Source organism: Anser brachyrhynchus (assembly GCF_964034855.1).
Source record: "Anser brachyrhynchus genome assembly, chromosome: 5".
Taxonomy (NCBI): Eukaryota; Metazoa; Chordata; class Aves; order Anseriformes; family Anatidae; genus Anser; species Anser brachyrhynchus.
Window position 1 is genome coordinate 16819747 of NC_137699.1, and position 19592 is coordinate 16839338.

The following is a 19592-nucleotide window of genomic DNA, read 5'->3' on the forward strand; positions in this document are numbered from 1 at the left end:
GTCGGGGTTTACATGCCCACTAGAAACTTGTTCTGTGCCAGTGATGTGGTCCAAAATCACTGGTGCAGTTGCTTTTACTGACAAATCTCTGAGACCTTACCACAGGAGAAAGTCTTTCAAGAGCCATCACTTGAGAAATAAATTCTTAGGAGAACTTAGAGCTTGCATTTTGTTTCCTCTCGTCACGACAAAAGTAATTCTTACTATCTCAGTCAGAATTTAGTCTGCTTTTCTGTGAACTACTCTGAATTATATATATAAAAAAACAACACTTCTACTCGCTTTTGACCCTAGCCAGTGCGCTAGGAGCACATTTCTGATCTTTGCCTAATCTAACTGGTTTGATAATCTTTGCTCAGTGCCCTTGAGAGCTATGTTAATCCCCAGTCATTTCATAGCCTTTTTCTTTGTGCTACCTGGCACACCCCAGGTAGAAGCAAATGGAAGATCATGATTTTACTTGTCTCTGAGTTTCTGAGCATGTAAGTAGATAATTTTTGCACAAAACACATCATTATTATATCCTTTGCCATAATAATAATATGATTCATCTTTAATTCTATTACTCTCCGTCTCAGCCTCAGTACATAATTCTAGGGTAATGAAGCATGCAAGGCAGTGTTCCCAGGTTGTTACACCACTGTAAAGCCCTATCAGAAATTTGGCAGTTGAAAAGATATTCCACATGTGCATCATTACATAAATAAATGATCATATTTATAGCTGTTATTATACTGTGTGTTTTAAAATACACATTTTGTTGTAGATTCTGGATGATGGATAGACTATGATTGCTGTAGATGGAAGCGCACCTCTTTTGTTCAATACAAGAAACAAACCAGCAGCCACTCTTCCAAAAAGAATTAATATTCCTTTTAAGGTTCTATCAAGGAAACTTAAAGTAAATTTGAATCTTTACTGTGTCATAGTAGGATTTACTTTTTTAGGTTGGTTAGGCCTGAGATTCAGAACCAGGAAGGCAGAGAGAGTAAATGGATAGAGTTGGAGTTTCACATAAATAATACGTCAGCGCCAAATTTAAAGACTTGTTAAAAAAAAAGTTTGTAGCCAGATATTCAGCTGGTGTGAATCAGAAGACCTGGCAAATTGGAAGAATTATGGAGGCTTTTTCTTTGTCTGCTAAAATGTGAACTATATTGCAAATTCTCTCTTCCTAAAACCAACAGCTAATCTTGGAAGGAGAAGAGCACGAGTCTTTGCTCACTTACTCCAGTTTGTAGACTGGTCAACACGTACAGACACAATAAGCCCGTTTGGGCCTTTCAGGTAGTTCTGCAATGAGGGCATCTCCCAGCACTAAAGTTTTGCCCTGTTAAAGTGCTGGGGATCTTCCTTGCCCCGGGCCGTAGAAGCTCTCAGGATGCCTTTCTCTGTGAGGTCTGGATAGCTGCCTTCCCCTAGCTCTTGGGAACCAGAAATTAATCTCCTTCTGTCAGGCTTTGTCATGCCGCGCTATTACAAAATTAGTTAACTTTCTATAATGCATGCACACAGACAGTCTCTGTGAGGTGTTAAAGTGAGTTCCTCATGTGACTGGGTAAGAGGTGCCTGAAGAAGGCATGGCCGCCTGCGGTCCCACCTGCCAAGCATCCTGTGGCTTGCCATTGTGGCAGCCACCAGGCACGGGGCTTGGTGCTGCACATCCCTCTCCTTCCTGCAATCACCAGCAGAAATTTCTCTCTTCCTGTAAAACACCTAGGTGTTATCCTGGTTCCTTTCCTCCCTAGCTCTGTGGCACTACCAAAGGTAACGCAAAAGTCAGGCTTTCGCTTGCTTTTGCATTTCTAGGTCTGCAGTTACATAACCATTGGTGAAAAGTACGATTACCTTTCTAAGAAAAAACAGCATGATTAAATGTGATCTGTTGGTCTCGTGGTTTACGGTACAAGGTTCCAAGAGAAGTGAACTTTAGGTCACAACTTCTCTACAGGGACTAATTTTGTATTCTATATAATATGCCATAAAGCACTATGTAAAATCTAAGTTGTGAGTTAATGGGAAAAATATTGCACAGGAGGAGGCTTCATCCATGCACTGCAGTCTGTCTAAAGAGGTTATTCGAAGTCATCCACGCAGGCGTGCACAGAGCGTGTGACTGTGTTTGTGAGCAGAAATCAATTCCTTCCCACCTGGCAGAGCCAGGACCTTTACTTCTTGTTATTCAAAGGTGTTGCTGCAACCCAATTAATACATAAGTCAATATATATTTGTCAATCAGGCATTAAAGAAAAGGGGGAAAAAATCTCAGCTCCACAGCATAAGTATATGTGGAAAGACCTGCATAAATATGTAAAATAATAAAAAGACAATATGCTTGTAAAAAAACCCTGTCACCTTATTTTTCATTTTCCTTTGCTCCTGCTTTCAAATGGTCTCTAAACTACCCTTTCCCTACTGTGCAACTACACTTCTAGAGCCAGATACAAAAGATGGACAAAATATTAAAGGCAAAATTTAGTCATCAGAAACCTCATGCCAACTCTATTAGAGTTTTAAAAATGCAAACAAATTGAGCCAAAGTTCAAAGTTTGGAAATTCAGGTAGATCGTGCAGAGCTGTTTTCATAAATGACCTCAAGGAACAATATTTTTAAAAAGTCAGAAGAAAGTGATGCGTGTAACTGCTAACAAATTTGGAGAGGAGTGGATTCACTCAGGCCACTCTTCCCTGCAGGTTCAGTGAGGATGCTGCTGGTCAGATATTTAAATATGATCATGTTAAACTTGCAGAATGTATACAAAATGCTAACCTGGAGGAAACAACATGGTTGTGAAATGATCCGGGGAGAAAAGTTCTCCCACTGCGAAAAGCAAGTCATGCTACAGGGTGTTGCTCGTAACACCAGTCTGTAGGCCAAACCAGGATCCATGGTCAATGACTAAATCTCCACTTAGAATTCATTACTGTGCTACAAATAACAAGGAAAAACCTACATAATGCAGTTAAAATTGAATATAGGGGCTTAGTGACAGCAAGAGGCTTAAAATAAACCCTTCATTAATGCGGACTAAAGCTCATGTTGCTTCTGTTTGTAGCAGTTGTGTGTTTGTTTTTGCATTTCTTTTGTGTTTGTGAAGAGGTTGAGACCTGACCAGAGTATTGTACTGATGTTAAAAATGCCATTTAGCAACTGGCTGTCACATGGCAGAAAGGATGCCAAAGCTAATGTATACTTTGCACAATAAAAGTATTTTAGCTCTTTCACCTGTGTGACCTGTGCAGCCTCATATTGTGGCTCTACGTGGTAAGCTTTTCCAGGTCCAGTGTGGTTTGACAAAATGTATCTAATCTAAAAATATAAAACCTCAAACTACAGCAGTGGAACAAGAAATAGTCCCAGACTTGCTCCCAGAAGAAACACAGCAGTTCTTGTCTTGATACAAGAAATTTAAGCAGTAGATAACTCTACTTCAACTCAAACTGGGTTTCCTGGTAAGATGGTGCTTGAGCTTCATTTCACAAGAGTTGTGGCAGATGATTTGGACTCCTGACATTCAGGTAATGAAATCACTCTTGCCTTGGTGATTTTATCCATCACTTTTCCTAGTCACTCGTCTTTCATCTAGCAACCACAGTAGACCCTTCCCTACAGTCAGCTGCCTGGGTGAGATGGAGTGGATCGATGCTGTCACAGACACAGCACATGGCCCTGAGTCACTTGAGTGGCACCATCTCTCCCATGCTCCATGGTCAGGGGAAGAGATACAACCCTGATCCAAGCATTGCTGCTAACGAATGTCCTTCAGGGCAGATTAAGCTCTCATTTACTCCCATGCAATTCCACTGACTGCCAGAATAAACTCAGTGAGTGAGGACTCACCAAGATTACTATATACCGAACTTCGTGATAGCATTTTTGCCATGAGTTTTCAGTGACCACGTTTGTACCACCTGTCTGAGCATTAGATAGTTGTACGTGTTATTTTGAGGTCAAGAAAACAATTTTTTCCCCCATCTTAAAAAGGCCAGTCCTACCAGGAACAAGTGCTGACATTTATACCTGTTGCTTACTCATCGCTCCAGAATAGAGCCGTGCTTGGTTTGACAGCAAACATCTAGCTCAAGAGCTGTTTTCAGAACCTGAACTGAAACTTAGCCATTCTGTCCAAAATAGTTTTTTTGAAGAATAGCTCCAGCTGCCCAGATTGAAGTAATTACTACAAAAGATAAACTAGTGTTTTATTCATGGCATTCCAGGAAGAGAGTGCTATTTCCCCTAAATGCTTATTGAAGATTTTACTGAAACCCCAAGTAACTCTAGTGAATAACCCTTAATATACCTCCAAGAGCTATTCGGCTAGGTCCTAAATATATGAATGCCCTCATTCTGTTGTCCTGCTCTAAAAGAGACATTTGTTATGCTAACGAGAGCCTCTCCTCTCAAGAGCTCACCATCCCATCCCAACCAAAAGCCAAATAACCAAATTAGCCAAAGCAGTATTTTATACTGAGTAATCCGGTTTGATTCATTGACACAGCTAAAATACCTTATACAGATTAAACACGGTCACTGCTAATTTACCCTGTCCTCAGCATCTGTTCTCACTAGCCTCATTATGATCTTTGCCTACATTTTTCATTTAGATCACAGATTATTCTTTCCCTCCAGTCTCTGCTCTAGGTTGATGCCAAGCTGAGTGTTCTGTGATAGGGAGCTCTTTCCCCGTGACTGACTGGAAATAAAAGGATATTGTCACTCAAGTGCTATGTGAATTGTTAACCCTTAACTTTTGTGAGAAAATGAGTTATATTTTGTAACCAAGGAAAAAAGCAAACAATTTTTTCCACTCCCTTATGTCTAGAGTATTCAATGGGAATATGAGAAAGAAAAAAGGGGTGGAAATGAAATATAACAGCAGACTTTCCCAGAGGGAGGGAAAATAAAACCTTAGGAAAATGTTTGGAGGAAACAGGACTGAAAACCCCAGGGGCCCTTGTGTTTTAATAAATTGTTTTCCTACATTTTTACACCATTATGTGTAATAACCAGAAGAGAAACAAACTACAGTTTAAAAATTACAGATAATTTCTCTCTTACAGCCCTGTATATCTAACAGGCAAAAGTAACTCTAAACATTTAGGTAATCTAAAATTAAACATTTGTGGACAGATTTTGTTCTTGTACATTGGGCATACTGTGGGGATGAAGGATACTGGAATGAGCAAGTGGCTAACCTCCTGGTTATTTGGGCAAGAAGTTGATTCCTTGCTTAAAAGGGAGGGAAATTGAATTTTGTTACCTGTTTCTATTAATGCACGCATATATTGCCTTGGCAGAGTAGAGGGTATATGGAGTAGTTGAAAAAACAGATTGTATTCACATGGAGATTCTTCTGTGCTCTCCTAAGGTGAATAAAAATGAATTCTCCTGGGCTCAGAGGAGTTCCTCTCCTTTTCTAGGGGTAAGTACTGCCTCAAAAGGAAGAAAGGCTGGTGGACTAGGCTAGGCAGATGGTCATACTTATCATTCAAAAGCCACTATATGCATCTAGCTCTTGGTATGTACTGTTTCACATGGCTATGCATTTTCCAGTATTTGGTTTATTTTTTTTTACAAGTCCTGTCAACGTTTTCAAGTGCCTGGACTCAGCAGAAAGCACTTTCTTTTATTCGGAGGTCTCAATTCTTACAGTTCTCTGTGGGCCTATTCCTGAGCTTAGCTGTTTGGCTGCTTGTCACTATGACATGTGAAAATAATGAGCAGAGTTAATTTATATTATAGTGTTCTGGCTTCAGTGATATTAGACTAAAAGAGGTTTTGGTCTGATGGGTTTCAGACGAGCATTCAAAATGCTCTGCTGGTTTGAATAACCATGGAAGCTCAGCGCAGTGGAACAACAATTTATTTAACCAAGGTAATCATTTGCATGTTTGAGAGATCACAGCTGCTGAAATGCATGAGTGCTGTTTTATGACACCTACGTACAGAGGTACCATTAACATAAAGATTATATTAGCAGTGTCCAGTGACACAGGAGGGGCTTACGTTGTTGGTACACTTCTGGCTTTGCGCTGGGGCCCCGGCACTGCCCACGAGCTGGGGCGCCTTGAAGCTTTGTTCTGGCGTGCATTGATTTGTTCCTTCGGCAGGAAAATCTGAAGCACGAGGAAGCCTAATACATGTTTAAGCCCCTTCCCTGCATGCTTTTGCACAGCACTGTGGCCTTCATGGTATGGAGAAAGCGGAGCATGTGAGCGTGCACTGATGTCAGAGACAGACAGCAGAGGATTAGGCCAGATCCAGGGGGGTTGCTGGAGTAACGTATTCACTGAATTTACAGTAATCTGTGGCACAAGTTTTCTCTTGTTTGTTTGTTGCTAGAAGGTGTGTAAAGGATGTGTTCCTCACCGAGCACGTGTCCGTGAGAAAGCTTCAGTTTGGTGCTGCTAACGCCTCAGAGGTCAGGGAATACGAGCGTTTCTGCCTGGACATGCGAGGAGGCGACCATGCGGTGTGAAGGAGGAAAGTAGTACCCAAAAGTAACGTGAGAGAAACAGACAGATCTGTGTAGGGTGCGTAGGGCACTTGCAGGCAGAACTGCTGCATGGCTGTGGCCATTCACAGCAATGTCAGTGCACCTTTGGGAAAATGGGAGTTCCTCTGCTGGTGGGACTTGGTGTGCCACTGGGCCTGCCCTGGGCACCGAGAGCAGGGCTGAACAGGGCAGGGGTCCCAGCGACAGAGACGTGTTAGGAAGGAGAGAGCGATGCTGCTTCTGTGTTCTGGGGTGCAGCTGCTCTGATGCTGGAGCATCGTGAGATCAGACCACAGTAGTTTAGGCCATTCACAGTCCTCCACTCCTCTCCTCAGTGTGAGGAAAACAAAACAACCACTTGGTGCTTTCTGTAGCTAACATTGGCTTCTGATAGGCAGTGGAGGGTATTTGGCCACTCTTGCTCAGAGTGAACTGTACCTTTCTGTTTAAGTAGTCCACCGAGATCAACCTCAGGCTGGCAGACGGGGCCCGTGAAGGCCCAGATTCTGCCCTAACTTAGATCTGCACATCTTTCATTGCCTTCTCTAGGAACGTCCCGCAGTTATGTCAGTATGTGAGAGCCGACTTCAGATGCTAAAGGTTCTGCATCGTTTTGGAGCTAAATAGCATTTACAAGGTGCAACTAGAGGCACAACCCCCCAGTACTCTGCAACCTCCTCAAAAGCCTGGAAGATACCTCGTCTCTGGTCTGCTGATAAAAATCTTGTTGCTAAGAGCAGTGCTAACAGTGCAGATGCTTAGATAATTATCCTTTGTGGTCCCGTTTTATACGTGATTATGTTCATCTGTCAACACTTTTGTAACAGATCTGCACAGTTAACACATTTTAATATTAGATCTTTTTCTTTAAAAACAAAACAAAAATACAAAAAAAAAATACCAGTCGCAATTTCAGTCCATGCTGGAGGCTTGCTTACAATCTTGAAGAGCTGGCGAGCGCAAAACCAATTTTTCACACTTTAGAGAGAAACACAACGTGGTATTAAGTTCCTGGAAATTTAGAAATGTCCTTAAAGAGCTTTGTGTCCTCATTTCCTTCTCTTCTCAGTGGGTATTTGGATATACGAGGTTTGTTGTAATGTAAAATCTCTGTGTTGTTTGAGAACCTCAAGCAGATCTGGGTTCAGCCCACTTGGGGGATGATGCTGAAGTGGTCACTGCGGCTGTGGGAGGAGGTCCAACCCCCTCACTTTGTGAACCTGTGCTTTTTGGTTGCTGGCCAGAATGCAAGGAGGCAAACAGCAAACAGCCAGCAAACAGCAAGATGTCGCTTAGACGTGAATGGAAATAGAAATAAGGCTTGAATACAAGAGCAGGATCAGAGGCCTGCTTCTTCGTGGAAGGACTGCTTTGAGCAGTGGTGGCAAGGGAATGATATGCCTCTGCTGTCTGTGAGTTTGGGAAAAGGCATTTAGAATAGCCCACAGCTGAGGAAGAAGATACTTGTGAGGGTGGCTTTTCTTTGGATACTATGAAGCTGTGGGCAGGGGGGTTGGATGGGAAAGGGACAGCAGGGGAATTCAGGGGAACCAGACTAAAGCTAGCTCAAAGCAAAATCCTGGAAAGATATGTAACATCATCAGGTGTGTCTGCCTACTGATCCATTCTAGTACTGCCCAGTTGTCTCTAACATTTTCTTTTGAATTACTTTCAACTGTCCATATTTCAAAGTTTCAGATGAATATATGTGATCAACCTGTGGTGAATACAGGTCTAAACAAGTGACACTCTTATATTCGGCGTACAAGTGAGACTAGACGTGATACCCAGTTGCAAAGTTTAGATTCCAAATTACTTGATTTTGTGGCATGTTTCTGCTTGTGATTTCATGGCTCTGTGACCCATGTGTCTGAATGCTACAGACACTATCTAATTTCTCTTACAGCACCTCAAATAACTGCTATGAACATTTATCCCATGGTTAATTCTTATTTACCTCTGATATTTGCATTCATAACTATTCAAGATGTAGGCATGCATCTCATTTAATCTGTAAGAATATGCACTGGTATTCTTGTTTGTTATTCCACAGTCAGAAGCACATTTTACCACTGTAAAATATTTTAAAAGGTACAAAATCAAAGCTGCAACACCTAGAAATCCCCCCACACCTTAAATAAAAAGAAAAAAAAAAGTATATCCTAACCTAGTATATTTTCTGCTGGTGCTGCTTTTTAACAACCAGGTGTATTAGGAAAACATGCCATTTCACTTTGAGTGGTAACATCATGGAGCTCTTTGTGTCAAAATGACAGAATTCTTATTGCAGGTCTAATTGTAACTCCCTGTTGAGAAACTTTAAGAAAATGATCTGTACTATGTATAATACAGAAATGTTTTGCTTCCCTGGAGATGCTTTAGCTTGTTTTCTTTTGTGGCAGTTACAGTGGTATGCTCCAGACAGACTCACAGTGGGACAATATCTTAATAACATCTTTAAAAGTACTAGAGCATCAAAATTTTGTCTGTCTTCTCAGGCCTATTTTAGGTCTGTAAACCTCAATTTACTACTGCAAGGACAGATTTGGTTTCCTTTTTTCTAAAATGTTGTTCTAATCTGGCGTAAGACCAGATCTCATAATCTTTTTTTTTTTCTTATTTTTTCTTGATGATAAAAATGCTAAAAGTGTTCTTCACTCATTTCTCCTGTTTAAGTAGACAGCCCAAAATTTTGAAGAAACTCTGTTTTATTTATGGTAGCATTTTTAGTGTATTTTTTCCAAGTATATTTAAAGATTTTGTATGTAAAAAGAGAGTCTGTTACTAACGATTTCTTGGGTATTAAAAAGTTAAAGTTAGTTGCATGGCTTTCAAACTCCTGCATTCATGTGTGTATTACTTACTCAAATATAAAACAATTGGTAAAAACAACAACGACAACAAAATATTTTCCTCTAAACACTGCCAATTCAATGAAACCAAAGTTTTTCACGGAGAATGAGTAGTTTTCAGATGATTTTTCAGTGGCAGTTGATCATATCTCATTAGAACCAGGTTGAAAAAGATTCTTTTGACCTCAACATTCTGATTATATTACATTAAATGTTAAATGTCGAAGTGAAAAGTTTTGGAAAGATTAAGCAAAATAGTCTGGAATGGGATATTTTGTAAATAAATTCTCTGTTTTAAAACTCTTTTTCTGGAATGGAATTAAAATCTGCATTTTCTTGTTAATAGAAACTTTGGTCTTCAGACATCTCTCCTATTTCAGTAGACAGCCATGATCTTTGGGGAAACCAAATTGTCCAGATCAAGACAAATATTTTAATTCATGAAACACTTGGCATGATGTGTCCTGTGAATTCATGCTGGTTATATCTCCACTGTTTAAGAGAGAACCACAAAAAAATACCCTGATGGCTAAACCTTTAGAAGGACCATTTCCGACATTAGCATTTCAGAGGCCTCTCCTTAGAGCAGTGAAGATAAAGTGTTTATGAAATGTGGGAAGCGATGGAATATGCATCAGATTCCCCAGTTATATATGATGGAAGTAATCCAGACTTCCCTCTCACTTTTGGCATCTTGTGCTATAACTTTACTTGATTTTCATTTTTTATTCTAGTGCCAACAATATGCCTAAGCAAGTAGAAGTGCGGATGCATGAAAGTCATTTGAGTCCAGTGGAGCACAGATCCAGGAACATATGTGTGCAGTTTTGCCAGTCACTCCGCAGGAATCTGCTCCTGACTCTTACTGTATTCGGTAAGCTACATCTGTTTGTCTGGATGCTCTGTGTATCTGTACTTGTTCCTCTAGGACCACAGCCCCTTTCTCTGCGCTCGTCAGCTGTTCTTGCTGAGGTAGGATGCCCTTAGGCACTGTCACTCTAGTTCAGGTGTGCAGGGTGTTATTAACACAGCATGAAGCAAGTCCACCCCACTGAGCTACGCAGCATCTCCTTTTTTAATGGAATGTCACCTAAGTCCCAAGGTGAGCCAGATCAATGTAATTCAGTAAAACTAATAGCACTGCACTTTTTTTCCCTCTCAGTCACTTGAAAAAAAAAGACAAAAACTTTTCAGAATTTCTTTCTCCTCATCTTTTTATCCCTCAGTTCTCCCTCTGCTGCTTTTAAGGTTTGTCCCCCTCTCTGTAGCTGTAAGCCAGCGCTCAGTGATCTCATGCTGAATATTGCCCCTGGCTTCAGCAACTCCCAAATATGGAGCAGTTTGACATTTTATTGTGGTTCACTGGCTCCTTGCCTGGCTCGTTTTCACTGAAAGCCTAACAGCCTAACGCAGCAAATTCGTAGACATGCTCTATTTTGTTATTGTTTGAAAGCCCAACTGCAGCTGGTCCTGAGCCGCAAATTTCACATCCATAGTTTTAATCCTTCAAAACCCGTACTGCTGAAGTATTTGTACAGGGTATTTGCTTTGAATCATCTCTAGAAGGTTCCTGATGCAATTCCACAAAAAAGTTTTAAATATATGTATATTTTCCTTTGTATCAAACTGATACTTCAAAGAGTCATAGTTGCTGCAAATCACAACTCGGGCTTTTCTGTCAAGTTTTATTACACTCGAGAATTTTTAATGGGCTTGGGATCAAGAAGACAAAGCATCCAGGATGTAAACAAAATATCCATTCACAAAGACTGTATTATGGAAGTAAATGTGGCCTTTTGTCATATAGACAGTGCTTTAGCAGCCTCAGTCTATAGAGAGAGAGGTTTAGGTGTTTTCACACTACACTTCTACACGTGATGAAGGGATTGTTTGTGGTAATGACTATTTGAGAGCGTTAGTACAATTAGAACAGAAGAATGCAGTCCATCAAAGGGAGGGAGTAGTAAATTGGTACCAAGAATCAGGTTTTTCTTCAATCAAGTTTCCTTCATGTGCTATATTTCAGGTCAGGCACTTAAAAGGATGAAAAACAGCTCTGTGGGAGTTTCAGGTTTGAGTAGAAAAGTGATGTCTGGTTGCTTGAAAGTATCCATCGGAGCTTGGGGTGGGAAGGGAGCTGGAATCTGCTAGGTCTTTTTTTTTTATTATTATTTTTTATTGCTTAATTTCCTATTTTGCTTAATAGTATGCTGATAGTGATAAAACCAGAGATGACCATGTTGCTAATAAATGACTGGCCAAGCTTGAATCTATTTTCCTTACAAAACTATTCTATATTTCCTGTAGGGTTTTTCTTAGTCTGTAAAATAGCTACTTATGCTGTCCTTGTTTTCAGGCAGTACCATGCCGATGTTGAGAGCTAGATGTCATACTCGGAAGATCTGGGCTCTAACCCTGGCTCTTCTACCAAGCCTGAATGGCCTTGTATAAATCACTTCACCTCTTGGTGTCTCAAGTCTGACTATCCCTCAGCATATTACAAGGCCTACTCAGAATTAGTAAACCTCGATAATGTTGTGGGGAAAACATGATGCAGAAGCAAAATAACATATGAGGTGTAAGTTCAGGACTATTTCTCTTTAATTGTGAGATACATGGTAAGCATGTTACAGCCAGCATTAATTAGAAGGCTAAGCCTTCCAAAATCTGTCTCTGTATCAAAAATCAGCTGCCTTCTTTAAGTGTTTTTCTTCTTGGCTTTTCTGCTGGGTAACGAATGCACATTCAGGTATATTTTTCTTGTCTACTTGCTGCGCTTTATTCTCCTTCCAGGTGTCATCCTGGGTGCACTATGTGGGGGTCTTCTTCGTCTAGCAACACCAATTGACCCTGACATCATCATGTTAATAGCCTTCCCAGGAGATATACTTATGAGGATGCTAAAAATGTTGATCCTCCCTTTAATTATCTCCAGTTTAATCACAGGTAAGATCTAATACTTTAAGATGCTTGCTACAGAAATCACCTGGTTTGCTTTTTGTGATGTAAGAAGAATAATAGTGTGATCCTGGGACTTTGTAGTTACAACATGTATTTTGGAGTTTATTTCTGATTAACTTTATTGCCTTAAATAGGTAGATGCTCTGGTGAATTTATTTTCAAACACATCCACACATACTCCCTTCTTGAACATGAGAATTTTCTTAATATCTAATTCCTGGATTGGACCTTGTAAATAATATAGTAGGATAGTCAAATGCCTAGCATACTTAAAGCTGTGCTGTCAGCCAGAACATGACCAGTTTGCAGGTATGAAGGGCAAAAGATGGTATGATGTCTTCTATATTTTTCAATGTCTCCTGTGCAGTCAGATGAAATCTCAAATGCTTCTCTTCAAAGGAGTTACAGCAGACATTGTTCACATAAGATTTGGAGGGAGAAGCTTCAGTAGTCTATGTAGTGGTGAGAATTTTACATAGACAAAAAGTAGGCTATTAAACTATTAAACTATGTAAATTAGACAGTATTTTCTGTGATGATTATTGAAGTGGATATTGAAACTCTATTTCTTTGTTTCTTAAAAATAAAACACCTGCAGGACTGTCTGGTTTAGATGCTAAAGCGAGTGGCCGATTGGGAACAAGAGCCATGGTCTACTACATGTCCACCACTATTATTGCTGCCGTGCTGGGTGTGATTCTGGTTTTAGCTATCCATCCAGGGAATCCAAAACTCAGGAAACAGCTAGGTCAAGGGAAAAAGAATGATGAAGTATCTAGTCTGGATGCCTTCTTGGATCTGATACGAAACCTGTTCCCTGAAAATCTAGTCCAAGCGTGTTTTCAGCAGGTAAATCCTTCTACTCCTTGGCAATATATTTTTAAAAACATCTTTTATTTACCATGGTTGTCTGTAGAGTTAATGTCACTAGGTGAATGACATAAATGATGATGCAAAGAAAAATACAGGTCTTAGGTCTTGAGCAGGTAAATGAATGAATATTATTTATTGCTGCTTTGTTTTATGTTGTAGTTATCTTATTTCATAGATATTTTTCTTTTAGAAAAAATATTTTTAGTTTGTTATGAAGTAATCTTAAAAACTTTTCCTTACTTTGTATACAGTATGTAAGGTCATGAATGCTAGGTTGTGGCTGAATGGATGATGACTTAAAGGATCTTTCACCCTGGTTGAATTTGGTCTTGGTCTTAAAAAGCTGATGGTTTTATAAGGGCCTGTGTATAACATATGGATGATCTTCATTCAGGTTGGCTGCCAGTGGAAATGTAGTGTGAAACCCAATCTCTCATAACTTCTATTGCTGTATTAGAGCCCAGATTATATGGGATAATACACTCAAGTGGCTGACCCACCTACAGGTGGCTCCATCAGGCCAGGTTTGAGGCATGCTGGGAAAGATGGATGTTAGACCATGTGTTGCGTGCTGTGTAGGTAAATAATTTTGTCTGAAAGCTTTCTGCTAATGCTTTATCAAAATGGCTTCACTTTGAGGGGAAAAAGAAATGAAGATGATATGCTTGCTGATCTTCTGCTTAAACAAATTTCTTCTATGTGAGCTTCTTTTTCCTACAACTAAACTGTTTGGCAGTAATGAGGATTTTTTTTTTTTTTTGGATGAAACGGGGTTCATTGCCAAACCTGTTCTTAAATGTTCCTAAGTGAAATGGCATGACAGCTGGAGCTGTGGTTATGGCTGAAGAGTGAAGAGAAGAGGGGGAAGGGAGAAGAGGCCATGGGGGTAGAAGAACAGAGGGCAACCTAAGATGCCAAAAGGATTTGGATTGCTTCACTTCTTCACAGACTTCCACATAAAAACACATAGTCCTTTGGGGTTTAATGAGAGAACATTCTCAATATTTCCAAATCATCATGGGAATGTCAGTTGTGGTCAAACTGTGGTTGGCCAAACACCACATGTAATATGAAATGTGTTTTTGCAAAATTGAGTGAGGGGAGAGCAGGGTGCTTATGGTTTTGTGTTTTTTTTTTTTCTCTTTTTACCTTCCTTTACCCAGTTTAAACTGTGGAAGAGAGAATTAAATTTCTGGTCAGTTGAGAGTTGCTGAATTATCTAGACAATGGGACAAAATTCAGGAGAAAAAATAATTAAGCTACGCATGTCAAATAGTTTTCTTGGAATGTTAATACTGCTTTTTCAGTGTGTGTAATATCAATCTTGAGTTCAATTCACTTGTTATGGATTACCAATTCCGTTGATTGTTTTTTAAACTTACCTATGCAGACCTATTTCAAAGCCCATAAAAGTCAGTGGACACAGTCCTGGTAATTTTGGTGACACCTGACGTCATCATAGTCCCTTACTGAGCTTTTTGGCTTTCCAAAGTTTCGTCTTATCAGATTCCAAATTAACTGCTATTGAATGCCTCTGCACGGAGCCACCTTTCATTTGCAAAATCAGTCATGCTCCTTTCCAAATGGAACTTGTGCCTTCTATTAGCTCTTAACTGCCCAGTAAGAGAGTTAGGTTTTACTTATCCCTCCCCTTATTTAGCAGGAAAATTAACTTCTTGTAATGGTGTCAGCATATATTTTCTCTTCCTACTTTTATTCAGACTCTCCCCATGAACATTCAGTGGTTCCAGGTTCCCTTAGGAGGAAGCAATTTTTGCACAGTTCCTGCAGAGTGATTTTGAAGCATGCACAACAGTGGTACTATGCAGCAGTGACCCATGTGGGAGTTCTACAAGTAATGAAGGGATTAAATAACAATTTTTATATAGCTCGTTTGGAAACTGAACTCTGAGCCATCATGGGATTTCAGTATCTGTTGAATTTTTCCATGGTCCACAAGAAATTCTTAATTTATAATAAAAACTGCTATTCCAGCAGAGACTTAAGTTCTTGTGTGCCATGAAGAGAAATGGACTCCTATGTTTAAATATGACTATAACATTCAAATGATTTTCAGGCCTCAGATGACTGTCGTAATCTAAACTTAATGTTAGGCTCAGCATTTTTAGTGCTATGACCTTATGCGATGAAAAGCTGAAGACTTAAGTGACTGCAGTGGAATTTCTGCGCGCTTTAATGTTGTAAGGTTAATTTCTGTGACTCTGCTCTTATATTCTGCTACCTTACATAAAAAGTTAAGTATTAACATTTCTCAGATAAAATTCAAATCTGTAAATAAATGAAAACATGCAGGCATGTTGGATGGTTTCAGGACAACTGAAGAGTTTCTCATACAGTAGCTGTGTAGGCTTTCTGTTTACAACCCCCTCTGTAGGTGCAGACAGAAGGTTTTGAAAGGAGATATGTAAGGTATGTTACAATGGTATGTGGATCAAATCTGGATCATCATCTATAGTACTACAGTTTGTCATCTCAACAAGAAGGAGGTGCAAATGTTCTTTGAAAGGCTAACACACTGGATCTGATGCCTTGCTTAAGCATCATTTCTAGGAAACAAGGAAAGTAGGGAGCAGATGGGAAACAATGGCAAAACAGTTGTAGCTTCCCAAGCATTCTGCCTGCCTCAGAGCCATGAAGAAGCAGGAAAGGCTTAAGGTGGGAAGTGGGAAAGAAGTGCAGTCCCTTTTAAAGAGCAAATCACAGATCTCCCTCTTTATATTCCTCCTTCCTGCCCTCCTGCCCCCAGCCATAACTCAAGCCTGTTTCTCCCTCTACCATTCCTTCCTATCTTTCCCTTAACCCTGCCTTTTGTATGCCAGGAGAGGTCCAGAGCCATTCAGATTCTGTTGTCTTCTTTTTTAAGGTCGTCAGATTTGATTTAATAGGTGCCTGGCAACTTAGATGCTCTGTTATCTGTCACTCAAAATGTTTTAATTGGAAAGCTCTGGGATTCCATGTGTTTCATTTTGAGCTCACGGTCACTGAGCGAAGTGTTGAAAATGTCGTGAGTTTTTGATTCAAGTTAACCATCAAACCGTGATAACTTGAGCTGGACGGCCCATCCTGAATAACAAGCCTTATTATAGAGTTGCTGCTGTGACTGATCTTAGAGGTGCCTGCCTTTTGGTGCTAAATAAATTATATCTATGTGTAACATGCAATCTGTGAAGCACCATTTGTGAACCATCTGGACAAAGGGGCTAACTATCTGTTAAATGCTATGCAGTAGCAATATGGAGCAAGTATTTAACATAGTTTTCACACCAGAGTCATGCTGAAGCCTCCCAGGACTTTGTGACACTTGGAACTATTGAAAAACAAACTTATTTTTGGAAGAAGGGGTAAGAGGTTGTGGAATGCATGTCTAATCCTTTAAAAACATAGTTTCCTGGAATTTCAAGAGAAAAATTTTAAATTATTTCCTGATCTCCCATGTTACATCTGGTCTGTTTCCATTCTCATCCTCCCTTTTTATTGCCTTCAGATCCAAACTGTTACCAAGAAAGTGTTGGTGCCACCACCCATTGAAGAACCACCGAATGTTACTGATGCTGCTTTTGCTATAATGAATGAGACAGTGCGCGAAGCACCAGAAGCCCAGCTGGTCATTAAGAAGGGACTTGAATTTAAGGATGGCATGAATGTCCTGGGTAGGGAAACTTTTTGTCTGTCAAATATGCACATCATATATATGACACTGTTTTTGGCTGTGACTGGGTAGTCAGTGTTGTCTGATCTGCTTCTCAGTGCAAGTTTAGTCTCCACAAATAATCGTCATAAAATGTTATCACCTACCGGCTGCCCGTTGGTCTTTGAGGTGAAAATCAAATGGTCTTAGTAGAACTATGGCTATATCACAGAAACAATCAAGCAAATTATTCTGAATTGGCAGCTTTACAGGTATTGTTTGGAGTACAGTGGGGAAGCATGTAGGAGGTACGCAAAATATCCTTTCATCCTAGAACTAGCCTACCTAGACTAATACTAATGCATATTGGCAAAACAGTATGGGGGAGAGCTTCAAGAGCCGATGCTCTACCCACCCCCTGATGCATTTGAGCTCAGTTGTTTCCAGTAGGTTTACTGGGCAAGTTGAACTAGATTTTGGCTTGAGGCACAGCCTGAAGTGAGAGGTGGGGTGTGCACCACACCACCCAAGAAAAATCCCAGAGAGGCTTGACACATCTCTGAGTCACAACTCCCTCTCTCTTTCATCTTGGCTGCTGACCTTTACCAGCTGCACATTATGAACAACTGCCATTGTGCCATCTTGTCTGTACAAGCCGGCATGTGGGGGTGGTATGAAGGTTTTGCCTATCTCCTACTCCTTCCTGAAGCACCTGTTCAAACTGGGGCGGGGGTGTGGGGGAATGAAGAGTTGCCACACAACTCCTATTTTCTCCTCTGTGCCTAGACTCAGTTTTATCAGCTCGGAAAGGGGTGCTCCACCTTCACCTTCTTTGTGGATGTGGGTGAAGATGGTCACAAATTAGCCCTCAATTTGTACCACTCATCAGCACACCTACACTTGGAGATTCATGTGCTCTGGGGCAGCGTGTTCACAGGGCCGAGGCCCACACCCGTGTTTACAGGCACTGTCCTCGGAGTGGGACAGTACGTGGCAGCACCTAATCCACTGCTTTATCTCAACACTAGGCCCTCACTTTTTAGTGGCAAATGGCCCTTTACAGACCCCTAAAAGCTGATGAGCTGTGGCTGCTGTGCCTGCAGACCTGCTCCAGGTGTTGGTGAGCAGGTTGGCAGTGGCTGCTTCACTCAGACACAGGGGAGATAGCATCAGTAAGCTTATCTGAGATGATTTGTTTCTCTGGGAAACAGCCTGCTCTGCAAGAGCCAGAGCCACTGCACTGTGCCTGCCTCAAAGATGCCTCGTTTCACTCTGCATCTGTGGGCAGAGGCACTGCTTTAAGGTGCTGATCGGCGTTCTGCACCCTGTGTGAGGCAGCAGCTCATGCTCATGCTGTTATCATCACCTGCTTTTTTTTTTTTTTCCTTCTCTCTTAGAGCTCTTATTTTGTGCTAAAATGAAGCAGTATTTCTGATGTGAGAGATGCATTACATTTAGTGTGGGATTTGTGTTGTGCTGGTCCCATCATGGATAAAAAAAGAGCTAGAAAGCTGAACAAAATTCCTACAGGAAGGAAATGCACAGTATTAAAACTATAGTTTAGGTGGGATATATGCTGCGGTGTTTTGACTAAAGACTCTCAAATGTTGCAGAGCTTGCTTGCTTTTTTTTCTTTTTTTTTTTCCTTTTCTTTTTTTTTTTCTCGCCCCCTTTTTTTCTCCTCTTTTTAATGAAGAAATGAAAATGTTGGGGAAATGCCATCCTGCTTACATAAGCGGTGCAAACCATGCAAACTCCTGCAAGTATGAACCAACTTGACTTTTCTGACTAATGTAGCACCTAGTTTGGAAGTAACAGAACAAAACCACCTACAAACATTTTCTGATGCACAGTCTGAATTCCAGGAAGTTACTTGGTCTTTGACTAAAAAACTTTTCATCATTTCTCCATGCTCTGCAGCACACACACATACATTTCACTTCCCCCTTTAAGTGACTCAACAGAAATATCTTGGTGCTAGAGAATGACCTTATATTCAGTGGAATGGATATTTAAAAAAAAAAAAAAGTTGTTAAACCCAGTGTAAAGATATGGGACAGGCTGTCTTTTCCCAGAATACTGTTAGCTAAAATTCCCTTCTTTAGAATGCTTTTGTATCCTGATGGGTTTTTCCTTAGGAATTTCCCAGATGAGTTTACACATTTGATAATACTGAACTCATACTATGTTTGAAAGTTTACCCTCAAAGCCAATAATTCCTTTCTGGACACTGAAAATTGCTGGAAGGTAAAGGTTAGCTTTGGAGACACAGCTCAAAAGGAATACATGACAGGCACACTGATAGTTTAACAGTCCATACTATCATACCTTAGTCATTTAAATTTTGGGGTCCAATCCTACTCATACTGAATCTATGATTAGATATCCACTGATGCTGGTTTCAGTGAGGGCAATCTGTTTAATATGAATTCTGTGTGGTTTAGCCTAAAGTGCAGTACCCACCTTCTCCTCCCACTCCTACCTTCTTCGTTTAAGGTGGGTACTCCTGGCCTGTGAAAAGTGTGTTCTGGGACTTCAAATTACAAAACTGACTAGTCTGTAAGTTGACTCTGCCATGTTTTTTTTTTTTGTTTTTTTTTTTAAGCTTGCCAAAAATGCTTTTGGTCTCTAGTGACTGTTTTAGCAACAAAGAACAGTCGTGGTGTGGTGCTGTGTTGCCTCTCCCATTTGCCAGGGGCTACGAGGTTTCTAGCAATTGCATGGCACTGAAAAGATTGGGGTATAGGTATTTTTTTGCTG

The 19592-nt window shown here is 40.5% G+C and overlaps 1 protein-coding gene across 3 annotated transcripts in view; it reads left to right on the forward strand.

Moving 5' to 3' along the window:
- SLC1A2 (solute carrier family 1 member 2) overlaps positions 1-19592 on the forward strand; it is a 93485-nt gene that overhangs the window by 46710 nt on the left and 27183 nt on the right. For all 3 annotated transcript variants that reach the window (XM_080594495.1, XM_080594494.1, XM_080594493.1), the window contains 4 exons: positions 10084-10223; positions 12143-12295; positions 12909-13159; positions 16689-16854. In XM_080594495.1, the coding sequence (XP_080450621.1) occupies positions 10094-10223; positions 12143-12295; positions 12909-13159; positions 16689-16854 (700 nt within the window). In that variant the 5' untranslated portion in view covers positions 10084-10093. Of the gene's footprint in view, positions 1-10083; positions 10224-12142; positions 12296-12908; positions 13160-16688; positions 16855-19592 lie in introns of those variants that run through there.